This window comes from Spermophilus citellus (genome assembly GCF_964194105.1).
Source record: "Spermophilus citellus genome assembly, chromosome: 3".
NCBI lineage: Eukaryota > Metazoa > Chordata > Mammalia > Rodentia > Sciuridae > Spermophilus > Spermophilus citellus.
The window spans coordinates 19,613,222-19,631,819 of NC_138184.1; the positions used below are offsets into that span (position 1 = coordinate 19,613,222).

Consider the following 18,598-nt stretch of genomic DNA (forward strand, 5'->3'; position numbering starts at 1 on the left):
CAGCTAGAAAAATAATTTTACTGTTTTAAATAATGAAAGAAGCTAATTTTTTAAAATATATTACTCATCTGCAACAGCTGATTAACTTGACAATGAGTCAAGTCCTTTTCAGTGAGCTGAATTCAGGTTATTTTTCAATTATAATATAGCTTCAAATTATAAATATAACCATCCCAATAGTAAAGAGATCATCAAGGCAGTAATATCAGATCAATTCTAAGTCATCATTCCACACAGAGCACAAGAGGTGCTTTTGGATAAAGGCTTTAAAAAGACAGCGGCTGATGTGGAAAGCGGGTCAGTAAAGACTCCAGTTCTGTATCATGGAATCTTCCAAGCCAAGCCGCTTTCCACAAACACAAATTCAGTCTATCTTTTCTTTCTGGACCAATCTAGGAGCATCAACAAAATCTTTGCCATTATAAAGAATAATAAAAAATGTTCCAATGCTTGCAACTCCCCAGAAAAGTACATAAGCCAGTGTTTCTGTCCAAGTGTCACCTGTTGATTAAAAAAAAAAAAAAAGAGTTGATAAATAAAGTCACTCACTGATATCAAATCCAGGAGTAAGGTGTCTAGTATGTCCTCACAACATTAAAGCTTATCAGCCCATCCTCAGGAAAAATGTACAAACCTCTTAATTAAGGTTTAAACCAGCAGTTCTCAAACTCTCATTAGTTCTAGAATCTTCTGCAGGCCTTGATGAACTATCAACTCCTGGACTCTAAGAATTTATACTTATAACAAGTTCCCAGATGATGCTGATGCCACACTCTGAGAACCACTGGACTAAACTCTTTCACATTATATCTCACAAATGATAAATGAAAATTCTGAGATTACAAACTTTAATACTATAAGAAACTACTAAAATACACTTTATAAAATATGTTTCAGACATAGGATATATTCAAATATATAACACAAAACATAACAACATATTTTAATAATATTTAGCACAACTCTACTGGTGGCATTTTTCAAAGTCTGGAGTTCATGAAGGATATTGTAGCAAACCAGTAGGCAAAGATCTATTTCATTTTACTCCTGGAACAGTTGAGCTTGGGGTCACTTCTCTCCTACAACTGTACTGGCCTCATCTGCAGACAGTGCAACACAAGCAGAGGCCGACAAGGAAGGCCAACATCTGGACTCTCCCCTTCCACCCTGGCAGAGTTTGTGCTGCGCTTGTTTTTCATGCCCTTGAAAACCACAGCAGGGGCTAGAGATCAGACACCATCATCATGCCCAAATATGTCAAAGTTCATTATTTACAGCAATTAACTGACATGAGATGTTACCATCTACAGTACCCGATCTCGTTTTGCTAAATATACCCCAAAACTCTTATACTCATAATTTTCACAGCCCTAAGCTTAACAATTCTTGACAAAAGAAGAAAGGCAGCTGCTCAGAAGCTGTTGGACATTCCCCCAAAGAGTTCTCTTCTGCAAGCTGAGCTCTTGGTGTTAACTTTCCCGCTGCTCTCAAGGTTCTTTATGTAAAATGGCACAGTAAACAAAACAAGACTGACTGACAGTGGAGTGGCTCTCAGGAAAAGGCTTCTAGTGGGCATTGTTTTTAAGAAAGAAGCCAGGATCTAGTGGGTGAATGAACCAGCCTTTGGTTGCTGGCTCTAGATCATTCTGTCCTCTTCCTTTTTGCCGTAAAACCTGACATAGGACTTGTAGTGATGCCAGAGGTAATTCCTATGCCCTCAACCTATTTTTATCCTGTGAGCTAAGAATGGGTTTTGATTTTAAAGGTTTTGATTTTTAAAATTTTTAAAAATTTTTGTTTTTACAAAAACAAAAACAAAGAGTATATGACAGAGACAGCATGTAATCCATAAGGACAAAAATATTTACTATCTGGCTCTTTACAGAAAAAGCGTGCTAACTAGAGTGATAAACAGGATGGTTCCTTCCTCCTACCCATCACTCCAGTGGTGACAGTCTGCCATGTGTAACAGGAAGGGAACACAGAGATGAATAGGCACTGAGCCTCCCCCTCAAGAAGCTGCCAGAAACAGCAGTGGAGGTGGGGATGGTAGTTGAATAAATCCTTAGTTCTGCATACATCTGAGGGCTTACTACATCTTCAATATTGGAAATGAAACAGTAAGACATATTCTCTGCCCTCAGAAAGTTGCTGATCTGGCTGGGCACAGTGGCACATGCCTGTAATCCCAGAGGCCCAGGAGGCTGAGGCAAGAGGATTGTGAGTTCAAAGCCAGCCTCAGCAACTCAGTGAGACCCTGTCTCTAAATAAAATATAAAAAAGGGCCGGGGATGTGCTTCAGTGGTTAACAGGCCCTGGTTTAATTTCCAATACAAAAAAAAAAAAAAAAAGTTGCTGACCCAATGAAAAAGACAAACAAGTATACATATGATTGCCATAGAGAAATACACACTGGTTCTGCCCAACACTCTAAAGAGGGATTTTACCTCTGAGAGTAAAACCCTAGGTATTTATGAGTTCAAAGAGGAGAATGCTGGAAGAGAGGTATTGAGAGTGCTATGGAAATCCAGAGAAGTAAAGATAATTTCTGTGGAGGTCACAGGGACACTGTCAGAGGGGGCATCTGAGTGGTGCCCAAGTATACGGGATTCAGACAGACAAACAAGGCCGGAGGCCGACAACTGAAGGGGCCTCTCTTCCCAGAGTGCCTGAACTTGTGCCTCAGAGGTATGACATACCAAAGTCGGATTCAGCCCAAAGCACAAGTACATAATGCAAGTTGTACTCCTTTCACTTAAGCTTAAATGATTATTAACATGACAAAATACTAAGCACAAAAGAAAAAGAAAACAAAGACCTTTCAGTTCAGATTCTTAGGTAATTTTACTCCTAATCTTTTAAAATTTAATGGTAAGTAATATCTTTAATCTATTAATAATGTTTATTTGTCCAATGATAAGTGACTGGTTCAATAATTATATAACCACAAATGAAGCCATTAAAAGTGAAGAACATGAGAATACTCCTATTGCTCAGTGCAAAAATCAGATTACAAAAATGCATACTATCTCTCTTACAAAAAATATTCACATATTTATAAAGATAAAACATCAAGCCAGGCATGGTGGCACATGCCTATAATCCTAACAATTTGGGAGGCTAAAGCAGGAGGATTATAAGTTTGAGGCCTGCCTCAGCAACTTAGTGAGACCCTGTCTCAAAATAAAAAATTAAAAGGGTTGGGGATGTAGCTCAGTGGTAAAATACCCTTATATTCAATCCCCAGTGTCAAAAGAAAAACACAAAAATAAAACATCAAAATGTTGAGTGGTTAACTTCTCTCTGGAAGGCAGGATAATATTTTTCTTTTTTTGCCTAACTATTTTCTATACTTATTATGTATTACTTTGGTAATAAGAGAAGTTATCAAAATCTTAAGGATAAAATCAAACAGGACTCGCGATATAGCTCAATGGTAGAATGTATGGGTGAGGCTCTGGGTTCAATTCCTAGTACTACATATAATAAAAAACAAAAATAAAAAATTACTCGGGCTGAGGGTGTATCTCAGTGGTAGAACATTTGCCTAGCCATGAGCAAAGCACTGGGTTTGACCCCTAGCACCACAAAAACAAGCAAACAAAACTGAATTAATTTAAACTACCATATATTTTTCTTCTTATAACATCAAAACAACTAATCTCATCTACTCCATTCTCCTTCAATTTAAAAAGGTAAACATTAAATGTTGAATGAACTGAAAAAATTCAAGTGTATAAGTTCAACATTCTAAGAAATAAAAAATATAAGAATACAAAATAAGAACAGACTTACCAGCCATAAGCAAACAGATAATGCACATCGAAAAGGCAACAACCATAATAATAGGCAACTGGAAAAGATAATAGAAAGAGACACTGTCATTCAAGGTTTGCAACATTGGTTGTTACAAGATCAGTGGAAGCATTTCTCTGCTCCAAATGAAGGCATGCCAAGCAGAAGGAAGTCTCCCAAATGAGAATCCAGGATACCAGGCCTCCCCTCCATCCCAGGGTACTTTGCCCAATAGCATGAGAGGCTCTTGCAAAGTTTGGCAAACAGAGGTAAAAAACAAGAGAAGTGCTAAAAGCATACTTTGCCTTCCATTGTTACAAGTTTGTATCTCTGGCAATTCCTCAGTTCTAAGAGGACTGCAGTCTTCCTGAACAAGGAATCCTCCACATTCCCTTGCTTATGTGTTCCCACACAAAATGAATGTGCAAGGGAGTATCAGGGAAAGAAAACAAATGTTCAGTTACTTTACTTTGCACTGTAATCTTCTCTTTAGGGAATCCTAAGTATTTATATTCCATTTAGAATGATAGCATGCACTGGGGAATTGGTACCATCTACCCTTCAGAAACAATGCTTTAAAAACTTGAAAAACATAAAAGTTGCTTACAGCCAGAAATTTCCAGTCCTTTGGAACACTTAAAGGACTATGAGACTCTAATTCATCCACTGAATAGTTCCCAAGAAATAAGTCTATGGAATCCTAGAATAGAGAGAAGGAAATTAGAAACTTCCCAAACTCAATGTGATATTATTATTATTTTATTATTATTATTGGGTAATAATGCAAAACTACTACCATCCAATGAACAAAGAAAACATCAACTAGAAACTTACTTGTCTAAATCCATCAGAAAAGTTGTTCTTGTAATATCGTTTGAGTGAATTCCAACCATCCATTATGAGTCCCAACTGAGTTCTCTTCCCAGTTCTGGTTATAAAAGGTCAGTTTTAAATTACATACTTACACACTAAATTCTTACACTGCTTTAAGGTCATATGTCATGAAACCAAGTGAGTTACAAATATGTTAAAACTCATTACTGAAAATATAGAAATTTCACAAAGAAGTCACTAGCAAGTCTAAGAAATACATACAGTTGTACCTCAGTATCCATGGGGGAACCCAGCAGATATCAATGTCTGCAGATGCTCAAGTCCTTTATATAAAATGGCGTAGTATTTGCATATGCCCTACATACATCCTTCCCTACACTTTAAGTCATTTCTGGATAAATAAATAGTTGTTATACTATATTGTCTAGGGAATAATGACAAGGAAAAAAGTCTGAACATGCTCAGAACTTTTTTTTCCTGAATATTTTCAATCTGTGGTTGGTTGAATTCACATATTTAGAACCCATGGATATAGAAGACCAACTGTATTCTTTTCCTAAAATATCACTAAAGTAGGCAAAAGAAGGAACAGTCCCAGCTGCAAAAACAAGAAATATGAAGACAGTCCTACAGCCCAGGTGAAGTGGTATAAAACAGCAAAGAGACTAGAAACTGCATTTTGCTCTCAGGGAATACATGCACTACAGCAGAAAAGACCCAAATGCATTTGTAACGTATTCTAAATGTTATAACTCCTCACCATCAAGTGCGGTCCCTGAAAGCAGCAACAACGTCACCTGGAAGCTTTTTAGAGCTACAGCTCTCAGGCACACCTCAGATTTGCAGAATCAGGTGAGTGATTCGAGTGCACAATAAAGGCTGAGCAGCACTGCAGAGCTGTGTTCTCAACACCCGCTGTGCATCAGAATCCTCCAGGGAGGCTAAGAACCTACCAGTGTCTGGGCCTTATCTCCCATTAACTCCGACACAACAGGTGCCAAAATGAGTACTAGGTACTGGTGTTTGGCTGCTGTAGCTGCTGTTCCCCAAAAGTTTCCCACAGGACTCTAAAAGTCACCAGGACTATGATGCCATTTCAGAAGTGAGGCTTACCTGGTAAAGTCAGTCTTCAAGGCACCGGTTCCTGCATACTGTTTGGCACAAGCATTTGCATTGTCAGCCCAGGCTGTGACAAAAAGTACAAAGCAGCTGATATGATAAAAGTGACAACCAAATCTCTGAATCCAAAACATTTATTTTGAAATTTGAGCAACTGTGACTCAATTAAAGAAATTACTTGCCATTTTTATAAATCTTCTCAAATTCATCTTGTTCTTCAAGCTTTTGTCCCACGTGCAAAACGCCTAGTCTCTAGAATAAGAACCACACCCGTATTTATGTGGAATAGATTTCAGCAGACATGATTTAAGAAGAAAAGGCAGAGACAGTCCTGAAATCCTATCAAATGGATCCTGGCTGTTGGTTGTAAGACAGAGATGCATCCCAAGTACCAGAAACCTTTCTCAGCCAGGGCAAACTGCAAAGACTCTCTTGGGGGCTCCTTTGAGCCCCAGAATCACAGAGAAAGTAGCAGGAGCATATTCAGGGAGAAGGGCATGAGTAAGACTGAGAGCTGCTGTGGGATCTGAGCCACTACTTCCTCCTTCCCTCCCATTCTTACCTTCTACTGCTTTACTCCTCTGCCCTCTCCTAGTTCACCATCCCCAGATGCTCTCACTCCAGACTCACTATAGCCTACCCTCTATTCCAGGCACCTGTGAGAACCTGATAAATGCTACACATCTACCATCCCCAAGCCATAGGAGTCACTGGGCTCTTGAATCCCCTTTATGGACTCCTCTGTGGCGTCCACTGACCACAGATTAGGAAGTCCTGCCGTGGCCTTGGTCTCAGGCCACCCACTCTCTGGGAACCACCATCTTTTTTTCTCACCTCAAATGATAGCTCACTACCTCTCACGGAGAATGGATCATTCTACCCTCAGACACAGCAGGAGCCACCCTCAATGGCTTATAGCTGGTAAAAACACTGCCTTCAGTGGAAGGAGAAAAGCACAACTGGAGAGCCCCCACAATAATGTAATGCTGCTAGAGAAGCTCCTACCAACACAGTCCTGAAGGTTTGTCAGGTTTAGAACGTAAAAGACTTAAGGCTGAAGAATCTATTTAAATAGGTTTTGGTAAATCAGCCATGGAACCAAATCATTCCTAACACTGTTTCTACTGAAAAAGTTCATAAGGACAAGGACATAGTACAATACAAATTAGAGACTTCCCAAATAGGGAACTCACTCCTATGACATGTGTTACTGTAGGATTCAAGAATCATTCACTCTAAAGGAGGTATTTTACCTTCATAATTTCCTCCTCGGTATCATATAATAGTCAGAAATCAAACTGAATACATACTAATTACCTAGGCAGGAAATCATTTGGGATAAACTTTGTCCCCCCCCCCCCAACAAATGCCAATGTTATTTAGAAACCTGGGTGCTACAAATTTTTAATTGCAAATATAACAGAAAAAGAAATTTTTATCTATTTTTCACATTAGTATAATCTTAGTGGTAAAGCAAAATTGTATCAGAAACTTTTTAGCCAAGAGTTAATATCCCTTGCTAGTAATACAAGAGATGCAAATGAGAACAACTTGGAAGAACTAATTTGTAGAATTAAAAGAGAAAAAAAAAGTTGTTTTAAATAAAACTAGCTAACACTGGCACAAGTTCAATGAAATGGATTCACTTATTTATTGCTGACATCAGCTTAATCCAGTAATTTCACTTCTTGGAACTAACCCAAAGGAAATAGTTTAAGTTGACAATAATAACAAGAACAGATATATTTTCTTCAGTGTTTTTTAAAAGCCAAAAATATAGCAACTTAACTAGCTTAGTAAATACTAAAGGAAAACACTAATATTAAAAATTGTGCATATATATATATACACATACACACACACTGACCACCATTATAGAAAATGTGCACACCAGTGAGGGCAAGACACAAACATTAAAAGTTTAGAGTGAGGGCAATGTGAATCGTTATTATTTGGGGTTTTCAAAAATGAAGGTTCTTTAAATTTTCTATTACATTGTTTTTCAATAAGAGAGGGAAAAAAAGAAAAAAGAATTCACACCTGAAGCTGGGCCTGAAGAGACCGACGAGCTAACAAACTCTGGATCACATTGGTTCTATCTAGACAGTCCATGCAATTGCTGCGGAACACGCCTTCCTGGTTTGTCACCACTTTGCCAGCAGAGTCAACTAGAAAATAACTAAAACATATTTGTATAAACACTCTCATACAAAGTAGGTCAAATCTACTAATGGTATAACTGTTTTAGAACATGGGTCTCATTTCAGTGACATTACTATAAGTTATGAATTAAAAAGTCAGACAGGAATGCATGGTCAGGCATATTTCATTATTCTGGATCAAATAGCAGTTTGAATGGCCGAGGCCACACAGCCCCCTATCCAAAAAAGATGTGCACATCAGAGGTCACTACATCTAAGAGAAGTGAAAAAGTAGACTTGGGAGTATTATATAGATTGTTATGCACATCAATCATTTTTCCCAAGGTCAGAAGAGGTTCCTTTAACATTATTATTTCAACTAAGTCCCTTTATATCAGGGTTTCATGGTCCCTGTACAATCCATATCAGACTCCACTGGGTTTTTGGTTAAAAGTAAAAATTCCTGATTTTTAGATCAATTGAATCAGAATCTATTAAGCAAGGGTGGATCTACATACTATATAGGCATTTTTTCTTCTTTTTAAATGGATAACATGCAAATAGTACAAAATATAAAAAGTATAATCAAGTATGATTTGAAAAATTTGCTTCCCTTTCTCTATTTAACTACCCAGATAGGAATTCAAAAATCTGACAACACTCAGTGTGATGGTTAAGAAAAGGGAGTCTGGCAGTAAATAATCTGTTTGCTAGCCTTAGCACCACAGCAAATACCTAATTTTGTAACTTCAAATAATGTATTTTTATCCACAAAATGGAGGTAATAGTACCTTCATTAGACTGCTTTAAAGTTTGAATGAGATAATTCATAATACACACACACACACACACACACACACACACAAAGGTATTTATCAGAGTGTATGAGGCATAGCATGAACACTAGATGATATTAATGTATTGAAATTATTCTCCAAAATTCGAAAAGAAGGGAGGAGATACAATAAATTGAGGGCTACATAGAAATCATGGTCTTAGAAATAAAGACCTAAAAGAAGGTGTTTAAATCTACATGAGATTCATGGAGGACTAGTGAGGCAGATTTAGAGTTAGCACACATATATACATATGCATGAGAGTGTGTGTGTGTGTGTGTGTGTGTGTGTGTGTGTGTGTGTCTATGTTGTGTGTGTGATGGCACCCCATTAGTACTTAAGAAATAAATGCTAGATTTTTGTAAATATTATTTTGTAAACCCTACAATAAATCTATGAGGTAGGTGTCCTTAGCTCCACTTTACAAACAGAAAAACCAAAGTTTGAAGATATCCAACAGGTGCCTAGGTCACAAGGCTAATGAGAGACAAACTGAGATTTAAACCAAGACAAATTAGACCTGAAAGCCCAGATTCTTTCTACTATCACAAAAGCCTCTGGAAAAAAAGTTATCTTGAGAGATCATCTGAAAGTCACTGGTAAAATCTACTACTGTCCCAGTGGCACAGTGAATGGCAATGGATATGGATTCTGGTATCAATCCTCCTACTTTCTTACTTTCTTGTATAACAGCAATTAATGGGTGAACCCAAGGAACCACACCTCACCCACCAATAAGATGCCAGGCCCAGCCAATGTTTTCACTGATCTCTAATAGCCCAACAACAATAAGGTCAATCTCCCTACATCAGCAATGTTTGTGACAAAAATCTCACAGAAAAAAAAAAAAGTAGAACTATTTTTGATTACTTAATATACATAAAAAGGGCTAGGGATGCAGCTCAGTGATAGAGCACTTGCCAAGCATGCACAAAGCCCTAGGTCCCATCTCCAGCACTGCAGTAACAATAACAACAACAAAACAAGGGAAAAAGAAACTGAGAAAATGTCTATCAGCAGTTTTATTATATACCTGTGTAGTTAAAATTAAAAGGCATATCTGAGTCTAGAACTATTACACAGAGGCAGAATAAAATGATAGAATGATTTATAGATTCCTTCTTCTACCTTTAAAATAAGTGAAGACAGATATATGCATAGAATACAGTAATCTGTGAACCAACATGATAAATAATATAGTAAATGCATACAGAAAGTACCACAAATATATTCAGACCTTTATTAATCCTACTCTTTTGAGAATTTGGGAAGGGGGGATTTAACAGAAGTAAAAATCTATATATACATGTAACCCAAGTGACACACTGTAGCTTGCTCAGGATAGGAGAAAAGGAAATGAACTGGATGTTTAATGTAAAGGAAAACATTTGTTTCAAATCATGTTAGACCTAATGGAATACAGAAAAGCCACTAACACTAACATTAAAAAGTCTATGCAGACTAATAATCAAAAAAACTATGATGGAATGTTTAGTGAAAACAACTGAATATAGAACAGTGGTAAACCAGATCAGTTATGTGAAAACTTGTAAATGTGTTGAAGATAATTTATAGTATGAATATATCCAAATGGGTCATTTTTAAGAATTTAGGAATAGTTTTAAATCATCAATTCTCATCTTTCCAATAAAAAATTTAAACAATAAAATAATACACTCAAGGACCAAAATAAAATAATATACAAAGCACTGACAACTAAGGAAACTTCCTTTGTAAGTCTACTAGATATTATATAATAAATGATTGATATTATATATATGTATATATACACACATTCATTCCTTTTACCTCCACAAGGAAACAATATAGCTTACCTTAATTCATCTTGAATTTCTGCTACCTGATCCAATAAAATACTTAGACGATCCCATCTCATATTTTTACATTCCTTATGGAAGTCAAAGGCAATGTATCTAGCAAAAGGAAAGATTCAGATATTGATAAGAAATCATTCAATTTCCTTCTATTAATCATACCTTCAAGCTAGGCACAGTGGTGCATACCTGTAATCCCAATTACTAGGGCAGCTGAAGAAGGAGGATCACAAGTTAAAGGCCAGCCTGGGCAACTTAGTGAGAATGTGTCTCAAATTAAAAAAAAAAAAAAAAAAAAAAGGAAGTGGGGATATAGCTCACTGGTAGAGCCTCCTGGGTTCAAGCCGCAGCACTATACATATCACACCACCTGCTGGTGCCCATACTTATGGGGGAGTTTATGTTGTGTGTTGTGTGTGTGTGTACATATATGTATACAAATACACACACATATGTATATACACACCCACACATAAATACATGCAAACACACTTCTATTTTCACATGTTCTTCAAGGGGCCCTCAGGAGTAGAGAAGTACAATAAATACTAGTGAGGTGGATTAAGTGCAGTAATGAGGTGCATACAATAGAGGCACATTGCATTTGAACACCCAGTTATACATTTATTCTTTATTCCTATGTGCAAAGAATAGGGTCCCTTTTTATATTTTTCAAATCAATTAACATGTTCAAAATGGTCAAACTCAGTTCAGTGCATGGAGGATCTGTTGGGGATTAAGGGTTGTGGGAAGTGCAGGCAGGAGAGTGTTTAGTTACTGGCCATTCTAACAAAAAATTCACTTTCTTCTATCAATATCTATACATCGTCCATACATGTGGCAGAGATGCTTTTCTTGATGGTCAATCTATAATGAGCTTCTCTCAGTTATCACAATTCTAAAAGTTAGAGGAGATCTAATAGTTAAGATGTCCTACCATAAAGCTGAAATGATGCCCTTGAGAGTAGGAAAAAACCATTAAGTCCTAAAAGCCAAGGGAGGAAGGGTACAGAGAACCTGAGCACCATGAACACATGTTCAGGAAGTAGGACTGGATAGGCATTATGCTCTCATCTGCAGAGTGAAAATCCAGATGAAGCACCTGCTTTCATGAGACTCCCTGGGCTCCAACACACCGAAGGATTATGAATGGAGCATGAGCTTTTAACATATAAAGAATGCCCACCATCTCAATAGTTATCTCAAGTGAGAACAGTAACCTCAGAAATAATACAAATATCCAGATTAGTTAATGACAGGGAATGCCATTTTCAAAGGAAACTCCAATAAAAGTGGCAATATGATCAGGAGTATTAGTTCTATCCTTGTTTATTATTTATTATTCTTATAACTTTATTTTATTCATTTATTTATTTTATGTGGTGCTGAGGATGAAACCCAGTGCCTCACACAAACTAGGCAAGTGCTTTACTACTGAGCCTCAGGCCCAGCCCCAGCCCTTGCTAAAGCAATCTAAGCAGGCATAATGTTTTAGTAAAGCAAAATGAAAGTGCTACTAGAAAGTGCTACTGTACAACACTGGACCTTTCTTCAACAATACTGTACTGTATACTTAAAAATTTTGTTAAGGTAGTTCTCATATTAAGTGTTCCTACCATAATAAAATAAAATTAAAGGAAAAAAAGAAAACCAACAAACCAAAAGAATCTATATAGCTCACTAGCATCTAAACATACTTGGATTCTTAGGCTTGTACCCTTGTTTTAAATCAGTTATGTCTTCCAAGAATGAGTTACAGAGTTATATTCTGATGATTAATTATTTTAAACATATTATTTTACTCTGAACCCAAAGGTTGAGCAGTTTTACTTCTCTCCAAGTTCTAGGAAGAAACCCTTAGAGATACTTCACCTCACACATCTAGGTATTTTTCATCCAGTTTCCAAAAGAATAACTTTCCACTGCTAAATGAGTCCTAGTAGTCTTCATAAGTGTGGCCATACGACTTTTCTTTTTCTGGCCATATTCATCCACTTGCTTCACTCATTGTAATAACTGGCTTAACAACTAAAAGGTTTATCAGTACAAGAGACATCTTAGAGACAACAACAAATCTACCATTTGACTGCAGATTTAAATCAACTCACTGATTTTCCTGCCTGCCAGAATATGTATTTATCAACTTTTTAAAAATTCAAATACAATCTTATTATGTTCCTCTGTCTGGTGGTCTTTAGAGTTCACAAAATAAATAGCTTTGGGTTGCTTGTTCTTTAGCAGTAGGCAACTTTCACATTGCCCAAAGGGCATGACTCTAGACTCTTAATTCACACCTCAAGTTCTCAAAGTTAGCTGTTGTTAAAAACTCCAAATTTCTCAGGACAACTCTGGAGGCAAAAAATGTCTATGGAAACTGTAATAGGCACAGGGATCTAACCAGGGGTGTACACAGGAGCCAACAGATGAACTTTTTCCAGTACACATAAGCTGGACTCCAACCCCAGAGATTCCGATCATCCAGTCTGATGGTATAGATTCTCAGGCACACCTTGTACAGGAGTCCCCTCTCTTGAGTCTCCTAAAGCATGTCTAGGCAGGTTCTACTCTCAAAAGGTGGAAGTATGGATGGAGCGAGGATCTGATGAATTTGCTAGAGCTTTTGAGTTGGACAGGAAAGCCTGAAGGTCTTCCCCAAGATTCATTATATTATTCATCTTTGTGTACACTTAAACTTTTCCATACAATTTCTCCCCAAATGCTAGTAACCACTTCTTACTATTGTATACCCCCACCACCCACCCAGTTTCCTAGGGAGAAGCTCCAAATGGGCTGCCTTACTTTGTACCTTTCCACAGGGAAACTGATGTTTTAGGATCCCATCTTTTCACAAGGATACATAGTATTTGCAACTGTTGCCTGGTATTAGGACAGGCATAGGTAATATTCCAAATGAGGTCACCATGCAAAAGCTTAACTGATCCAGAAAATATGGTGGTTAACATCAGAGGCCACACACCAAACAATCACAAAAGACTGAAATTCCTGACCTATTGGTTATAGCAAATGCATATTGGACCTGAGAAATCCAGCAACAGATTCTGAGTGAGGTACCTGATCATTCCACTTCCCAAGGAAGACACCATTGTTGCAAATGTTTGTTCAAGTGGTTTCTCTGAGCCCTTCTGGTTTACCTGTAAAAAAAATTTAAAACACCATAAATAACTTTGTTTATTTAAAGAGAGAGATCAGAAGAATAACAAGGATGCTTCAAGTTCTCATTTTGGCACAGAAACAACAAACCTAGAAGTTATCTGAACTAACTTTGTAGAATAAGTAAAGGTAAATACAAGGGCAAATATAAAACCCAGTATTATTATAATCTTGCTCTATAACTCCATTTTAAAATTTTCTACAGGATTTAAAAGTAAAATGAATAAAAACTGTAAATCTGTATTATCAGGAACACAATGTGTAAAGCCACAATTTGCAATATCCACAACACAAAAGGGAGGGCAAATCTTTTTAGGATTAGAGCTCTATATGCAATTGAAATTGGTTATAATTAAAATTAGTTTTAACTTTAGAAATTATATATGATCCTCAGGCTAACCAAAAGAAAGCTACAGAATATACACAAAAGAAAATAAGAAGGCAATTCAAACATATCACTATAAAGAATCAACTAAACACAAAAGAAGATAGCAATGGAGGAAATAGGTAACAAAAGTTACAGGTCATATAGGAAATAAATAGCAAAATGGCAAAAGCAAATCCTTTGTTATCAGTAATTAATTTAAATATAAGTGAATTAATTCTTCAATAAAAAGAGATCGATTGGGAGAAAGGATAGAAAAAAGAACGAACCCTATGGTGTTTATAAGACATTTACTTTCAAGATACATAACGGGTTGAAAGTAAAAGGATGAAAGAAGACATTCTGTGCAAATAGCAATCAAAAGAGCTAGAGCAATTGTATTAGTATCGGGTAAAATATACCCTTAAGTGAAAAGCTGTTATAAGAGAACATTGAATATTAATAAAAGAGTCAATTCACCAAGAAGATCTAACAACTAAAAATAAAGAAGCAACAAGCCATCAGAGTCCAAAAATATAATAAAGCAACACTGGCAATATAAAAGTCTAACCATAATAGTTGAAAACTTTCAATACCTCATTTTTATAACAGACAAAACAATCATACAGAGGATCCATAAAAAAATGGAGAATTTAAGTAACATAGATCCCATTAGGCCAACAAATATGCAGAATATTCCACCCCATTAACAGCAGAATACACATCTTTCCAAAGGGCACATGGAACATTCTCCAGGATAATCCATATGTCAGTATACAAAGCAAGTCTTCTAACAAATTTTTAAAAAGTAAAATATATTTTCTGATCACAATAACAGAAGAAGAATAGAAATTTCACAAATATGTGAAAGCAACATACTCCTGAACAACCACTGGGTCAAAGAAAAAAAATCACCAGAGAAATTAAAAAGTACTTGAGACAAATGGACAATATAATATGCCACAACTTATGAGGTAAAGCAAAAGCAGTGCTAAGAAGAATTTACTGCTATAAAGGCATACCAAAAAAAAAAAAAAAAGGAGAACCTCAATCCATGATCTAATTTTATGTCTAGAAACTAGAAAATAAGAGTCAAATGTCTAGAACTAGAAAAAGGAGAGCAAACTAAACCCAAAGCTAACACAAGTAAAGGACATGATAAAGATTAGAGCAGAGAGAAACAAAACAAACAGAAAACCAAGAGAGAATACCAACAAAACAAAAAGTTCATTGTTTGAAAAGGTTAATAAAATTTTAAAAACTTTAGCTAGAATGACCCCCCTCCATTCAAAAAAAAAAAGAGAGAAGACTCAAATTACTAAAACTAGGAATGATAGTGAGGACATTACTAACAATTTTTGAGAAATAAAAAGGGTTAAAATATTATTTTAATATTAATATTAAAATATTAGCACTCATGTATCAACAAATGTACAACCTAGATATGAATAAATTCCTAGACATACAGAATCTACCAAAACTTAATCATAAAGAGATAGAAAATATCAATCAACCAAAAACTAGAAAGGAGACTGAATGAGTACTGAAAAGTTTCCCAACAAAAAGCCCTAAACCAAATAGCTTCACAGGTGAATTTTACCAAACATTTATGGAAGAATTAACACCACTCTTCTTTTTCAAAACACAGAAGAGGGAATGATTTCTAACTTGTTTTATAAGAAAAGGATTATCCTGATATCAAAGTCAAACAATGATACCACAAAAAAACAAAAACTACATATTTATTAAAGATAATAAATTCAGCAAAGCTGCAGCATACAAAAATCAACACACAATAATCAGTTACATTTCTATACACTAACAATGAAAAGTTCTAAAAGAAAATTAAGAGTTCCATTTACAATAGCATCAGAAAGAATACTGAGGAATAAACTTATTCAAGGAAATGAAAACATGTTCCCCGAAAACTACATTGCTGAAACTTAAAAATGGAAAGAAATCGGTGTTCATGGGCTGACACTTAATATTAAGATGATAATACTACCCAAAGTCATCTACAGAGTCCCTATAATCTCTATTAAAATCTCAATGGCAAAAAAATCAGGAAATTAAAAAAAAATCTCAGTGGCATTTTTTCAGAAATAGAAAAACCTCCTATGGAATGGAATTTCAAGGGACCCCAAATAGCCAAAATAATATTGCAAAAGGAAGAGGAAGTTGGAGGGGGGATCTCATGCTTCTTGATTTCAAAACTTACTAAAAAAAGCCACAGTGTCATACTGACATAAGGACACACAACACAGGCCAATGGCATAGGCCAGAAGGTCCCCAAATTGGCCCTTGCATATAAGTTCAACTGATTTTTGACAAGGAGGTCTCAACCATTGAATAAGTATTGGACAGTCTTTTTCACAAATGGTGTTCAAAAAACTAGAAATCTATATGCAAAAAATGAAGGTGTACCCTTACCTTACACCACATACAAAAATTAACTCAAAATGGATCAAAGGCCTAAATGTCAGATCTAAAGCTTTTTTAGAAAATTCTTTGAAGAAAATACAGGGACAATTTGTGGATTTAGCAATGATTTTGTTTGATATGACACCAAGAGCACAGACAACAAAAGAAAAAACAGATAAGCTGAACTTCATTAGAATTAAAAGCTTTTGTGCACTACATACTACTCTCAGAGTGAAAAGCCAACTGAAAGAATAGGAGAAAATATTTGAAAAAAAACTCTAAATATCCAGGATATACACAGAATGACAACCACTAACAACAGAGACAAAACAAGATCTGGGGATATAGCTCAGCTGGTAGAGGGCTTGCTTTGCATGCACAAGGCCCTGGGTTCAATCCCCAGAACCACAAAAATAAATAAATAAATAAATAAATAAATAAATATAACCTGACTTAAGTAAACATCATAGAAAAAAAAGAAATGCTCCTAAAAAAAGATACACAAATGGCCAATAAGCACATGAAAAGATGTTCAACATCACCAGTCATTACATAAATCTAAATCAAAACCACTATGAGACACCAATTCCACACCCATTAGTATACCTATCATCAAAATAACTATTGCCAGGGACTGGAGAAACTGCAACTCTACCCTAGTGAACTGCCAATAGAAAGGGGCAGCCACTATGGATAACAGTTCTGTTGTTCCTCAAAATATTAAACAGAATCATCACATGATCTATCAATTCCACTTCTAGGAATATACCTAAAAGAATTAAGGGTTGGAGATATGGCTCAGTGGTAGAACGCTTGTCTAGAATGCATGATGCCCTGGGTATAATCCCTAGCACTGGGGGAAAAAAATTAAATCTAAAAGAATTGGAAGCAGAGACTCAAGTAGAGAAACTTGCACATGAATGTTCATAATGGCATCATTCACAATAACCAAAAGGTAGAAATAAGCTAAATAACTATCAATAGATGAATGTAGCATACAGCTACAACAGAATACTATTCAATCTTAAAAAAGGATAAAATTCTGAAACATGCTACAATGTGGATGAATCTTTAAAATGTTTATAACATTTATACTAAGTGAAATAAGTAAAATACAAAAGGACAAAGATAATATGATTCTATTTACATTGGGAACCTAAAATAGGGAAGTTCAGAGAGATTGGAAATAAAATAATTAATAGAGGCTGGTGTGTGGGAGGTAATAGGAAGTTATTACTTAATGAGTACAGAGTTTGGTATGATGAAAAGTAGCAGAAATGAATAGTGGTGATGGGTATAAAACACTATGAAATACTTAATGCCTCTGAACTGTATATTTAAAAAATGTTTAAAATTATAAATTTTCTATTAACAAAATTAAGTTATTGTTTTATTTCCACCCCCCCAAAGAAACATGCAAGAAACCTACCAGATTGATTATGACTTGTTTTCCATAAATAATTACTTGTGAATCAAAATGCCTTTGGAAACCATCCATCTAGAGAGGGGAAATAGATATTTACCATATTACATTATAGGAATATTTTATAATTTTTTTTAAAGTACCTCCTTAAATGTCCCATTTCTATACTCAAGAAAGCATATCAGAATGCTTTCTAGATATTCTAAATACTACGTAGTAAACAGTAATTACAAGCCATTTTACTCTGAGCTACAATACTAGTCTAATTCTGAGCACAACCTCAAATAAAATATACTAAGTATTTTCAACAGCATAAATTATAAATCTTACTGAGCTCCCTCAAATCTGTACTTGTCATCAACATTCAAGCACAGTCATTTCCCACATATTTCTAATATGCAATCTTTGAAGCATTTTGGTTTAGAGGTTCACTGTGTGCCAAAATCAAGAAGGACCTCAAGATGTTGAATTCTGCTTATGGAGAACTAGTGCTTTATATGCAAACCTAAATGGCCCCTGAGCTTCTACTTTTAGCCAATGAAAGATACACACATGATTTGCTACTTTGTTGATCTGCGGCCGTGGTTTGTACTTGAGGTTTGGTCTTTGGGACCAGAAAACAGGGATTGATCCTCGAGTCTAAAAGAAAAGAGAGAAAT

At 35.8% G+C, this 18,598-nt stretch overlaps 1 protein-coding gene across 1 annotated transcript in view; it reads right to left on the reverse strand.

The window, feature by feature from the left end:
* Positions 1 to 220: 220 nt before the first annotated feature.
* The window catches only part of SACM1L (SAC1 like phosphatidylinositide phosphatase), a 61,468-nt gene continuing 43,090 nt past the window's right edge, over positions 221 to 18,598 (reverse strand). Inside the window, exons 10-20 of the mRNA XM_081286322.1 lie at positions 18,492 to 18,578; positions 17,946 to 18,014; positions 13,633 to 13,712; positions 10,561 to 10,659; positions 7,789 to 7,927; positions 5,931 to 6,000; positions 5,743 to 5,815; positions 4,630 to 4,723; positions 4,403 to 4,495; positions 3,796 to 3,853; positions 221 to 501 (exon numbers count right to left, since the gene is read on the reverse strand). Coding sequence (XP_081142448.1) covers positions 365 to 501; positions 3,796 to 3,853; positions 4,403 to 4,495; positions 4,630 to 4,723; positions 5,743 to 5,815; positions 5,931 to 6,000; positions 7,789 to 7,927; positions 10,561 to 10,659; positions 13,633 to 13,712; positions 17,946 to 18,014; positions 18,492 to 18,578 — 999 coding nt within the window. The 3' untranslated portion in view covers positions 221 to 364. The remainder of the gene's footprint in view (positions 502 to 3,795; positions 3,854 to 4,402; positions 4,496 to 4,629; positions 4,724 to 5,742; positions 5,816 to 5,930; positions 6,001 to 7,788; positions 7,928 to 10,560; positions 10,660 to 13,632; positions 13,713 to 17,945; positions 18,015 to 18,491; positions 18,579 to 18,598) is intronic.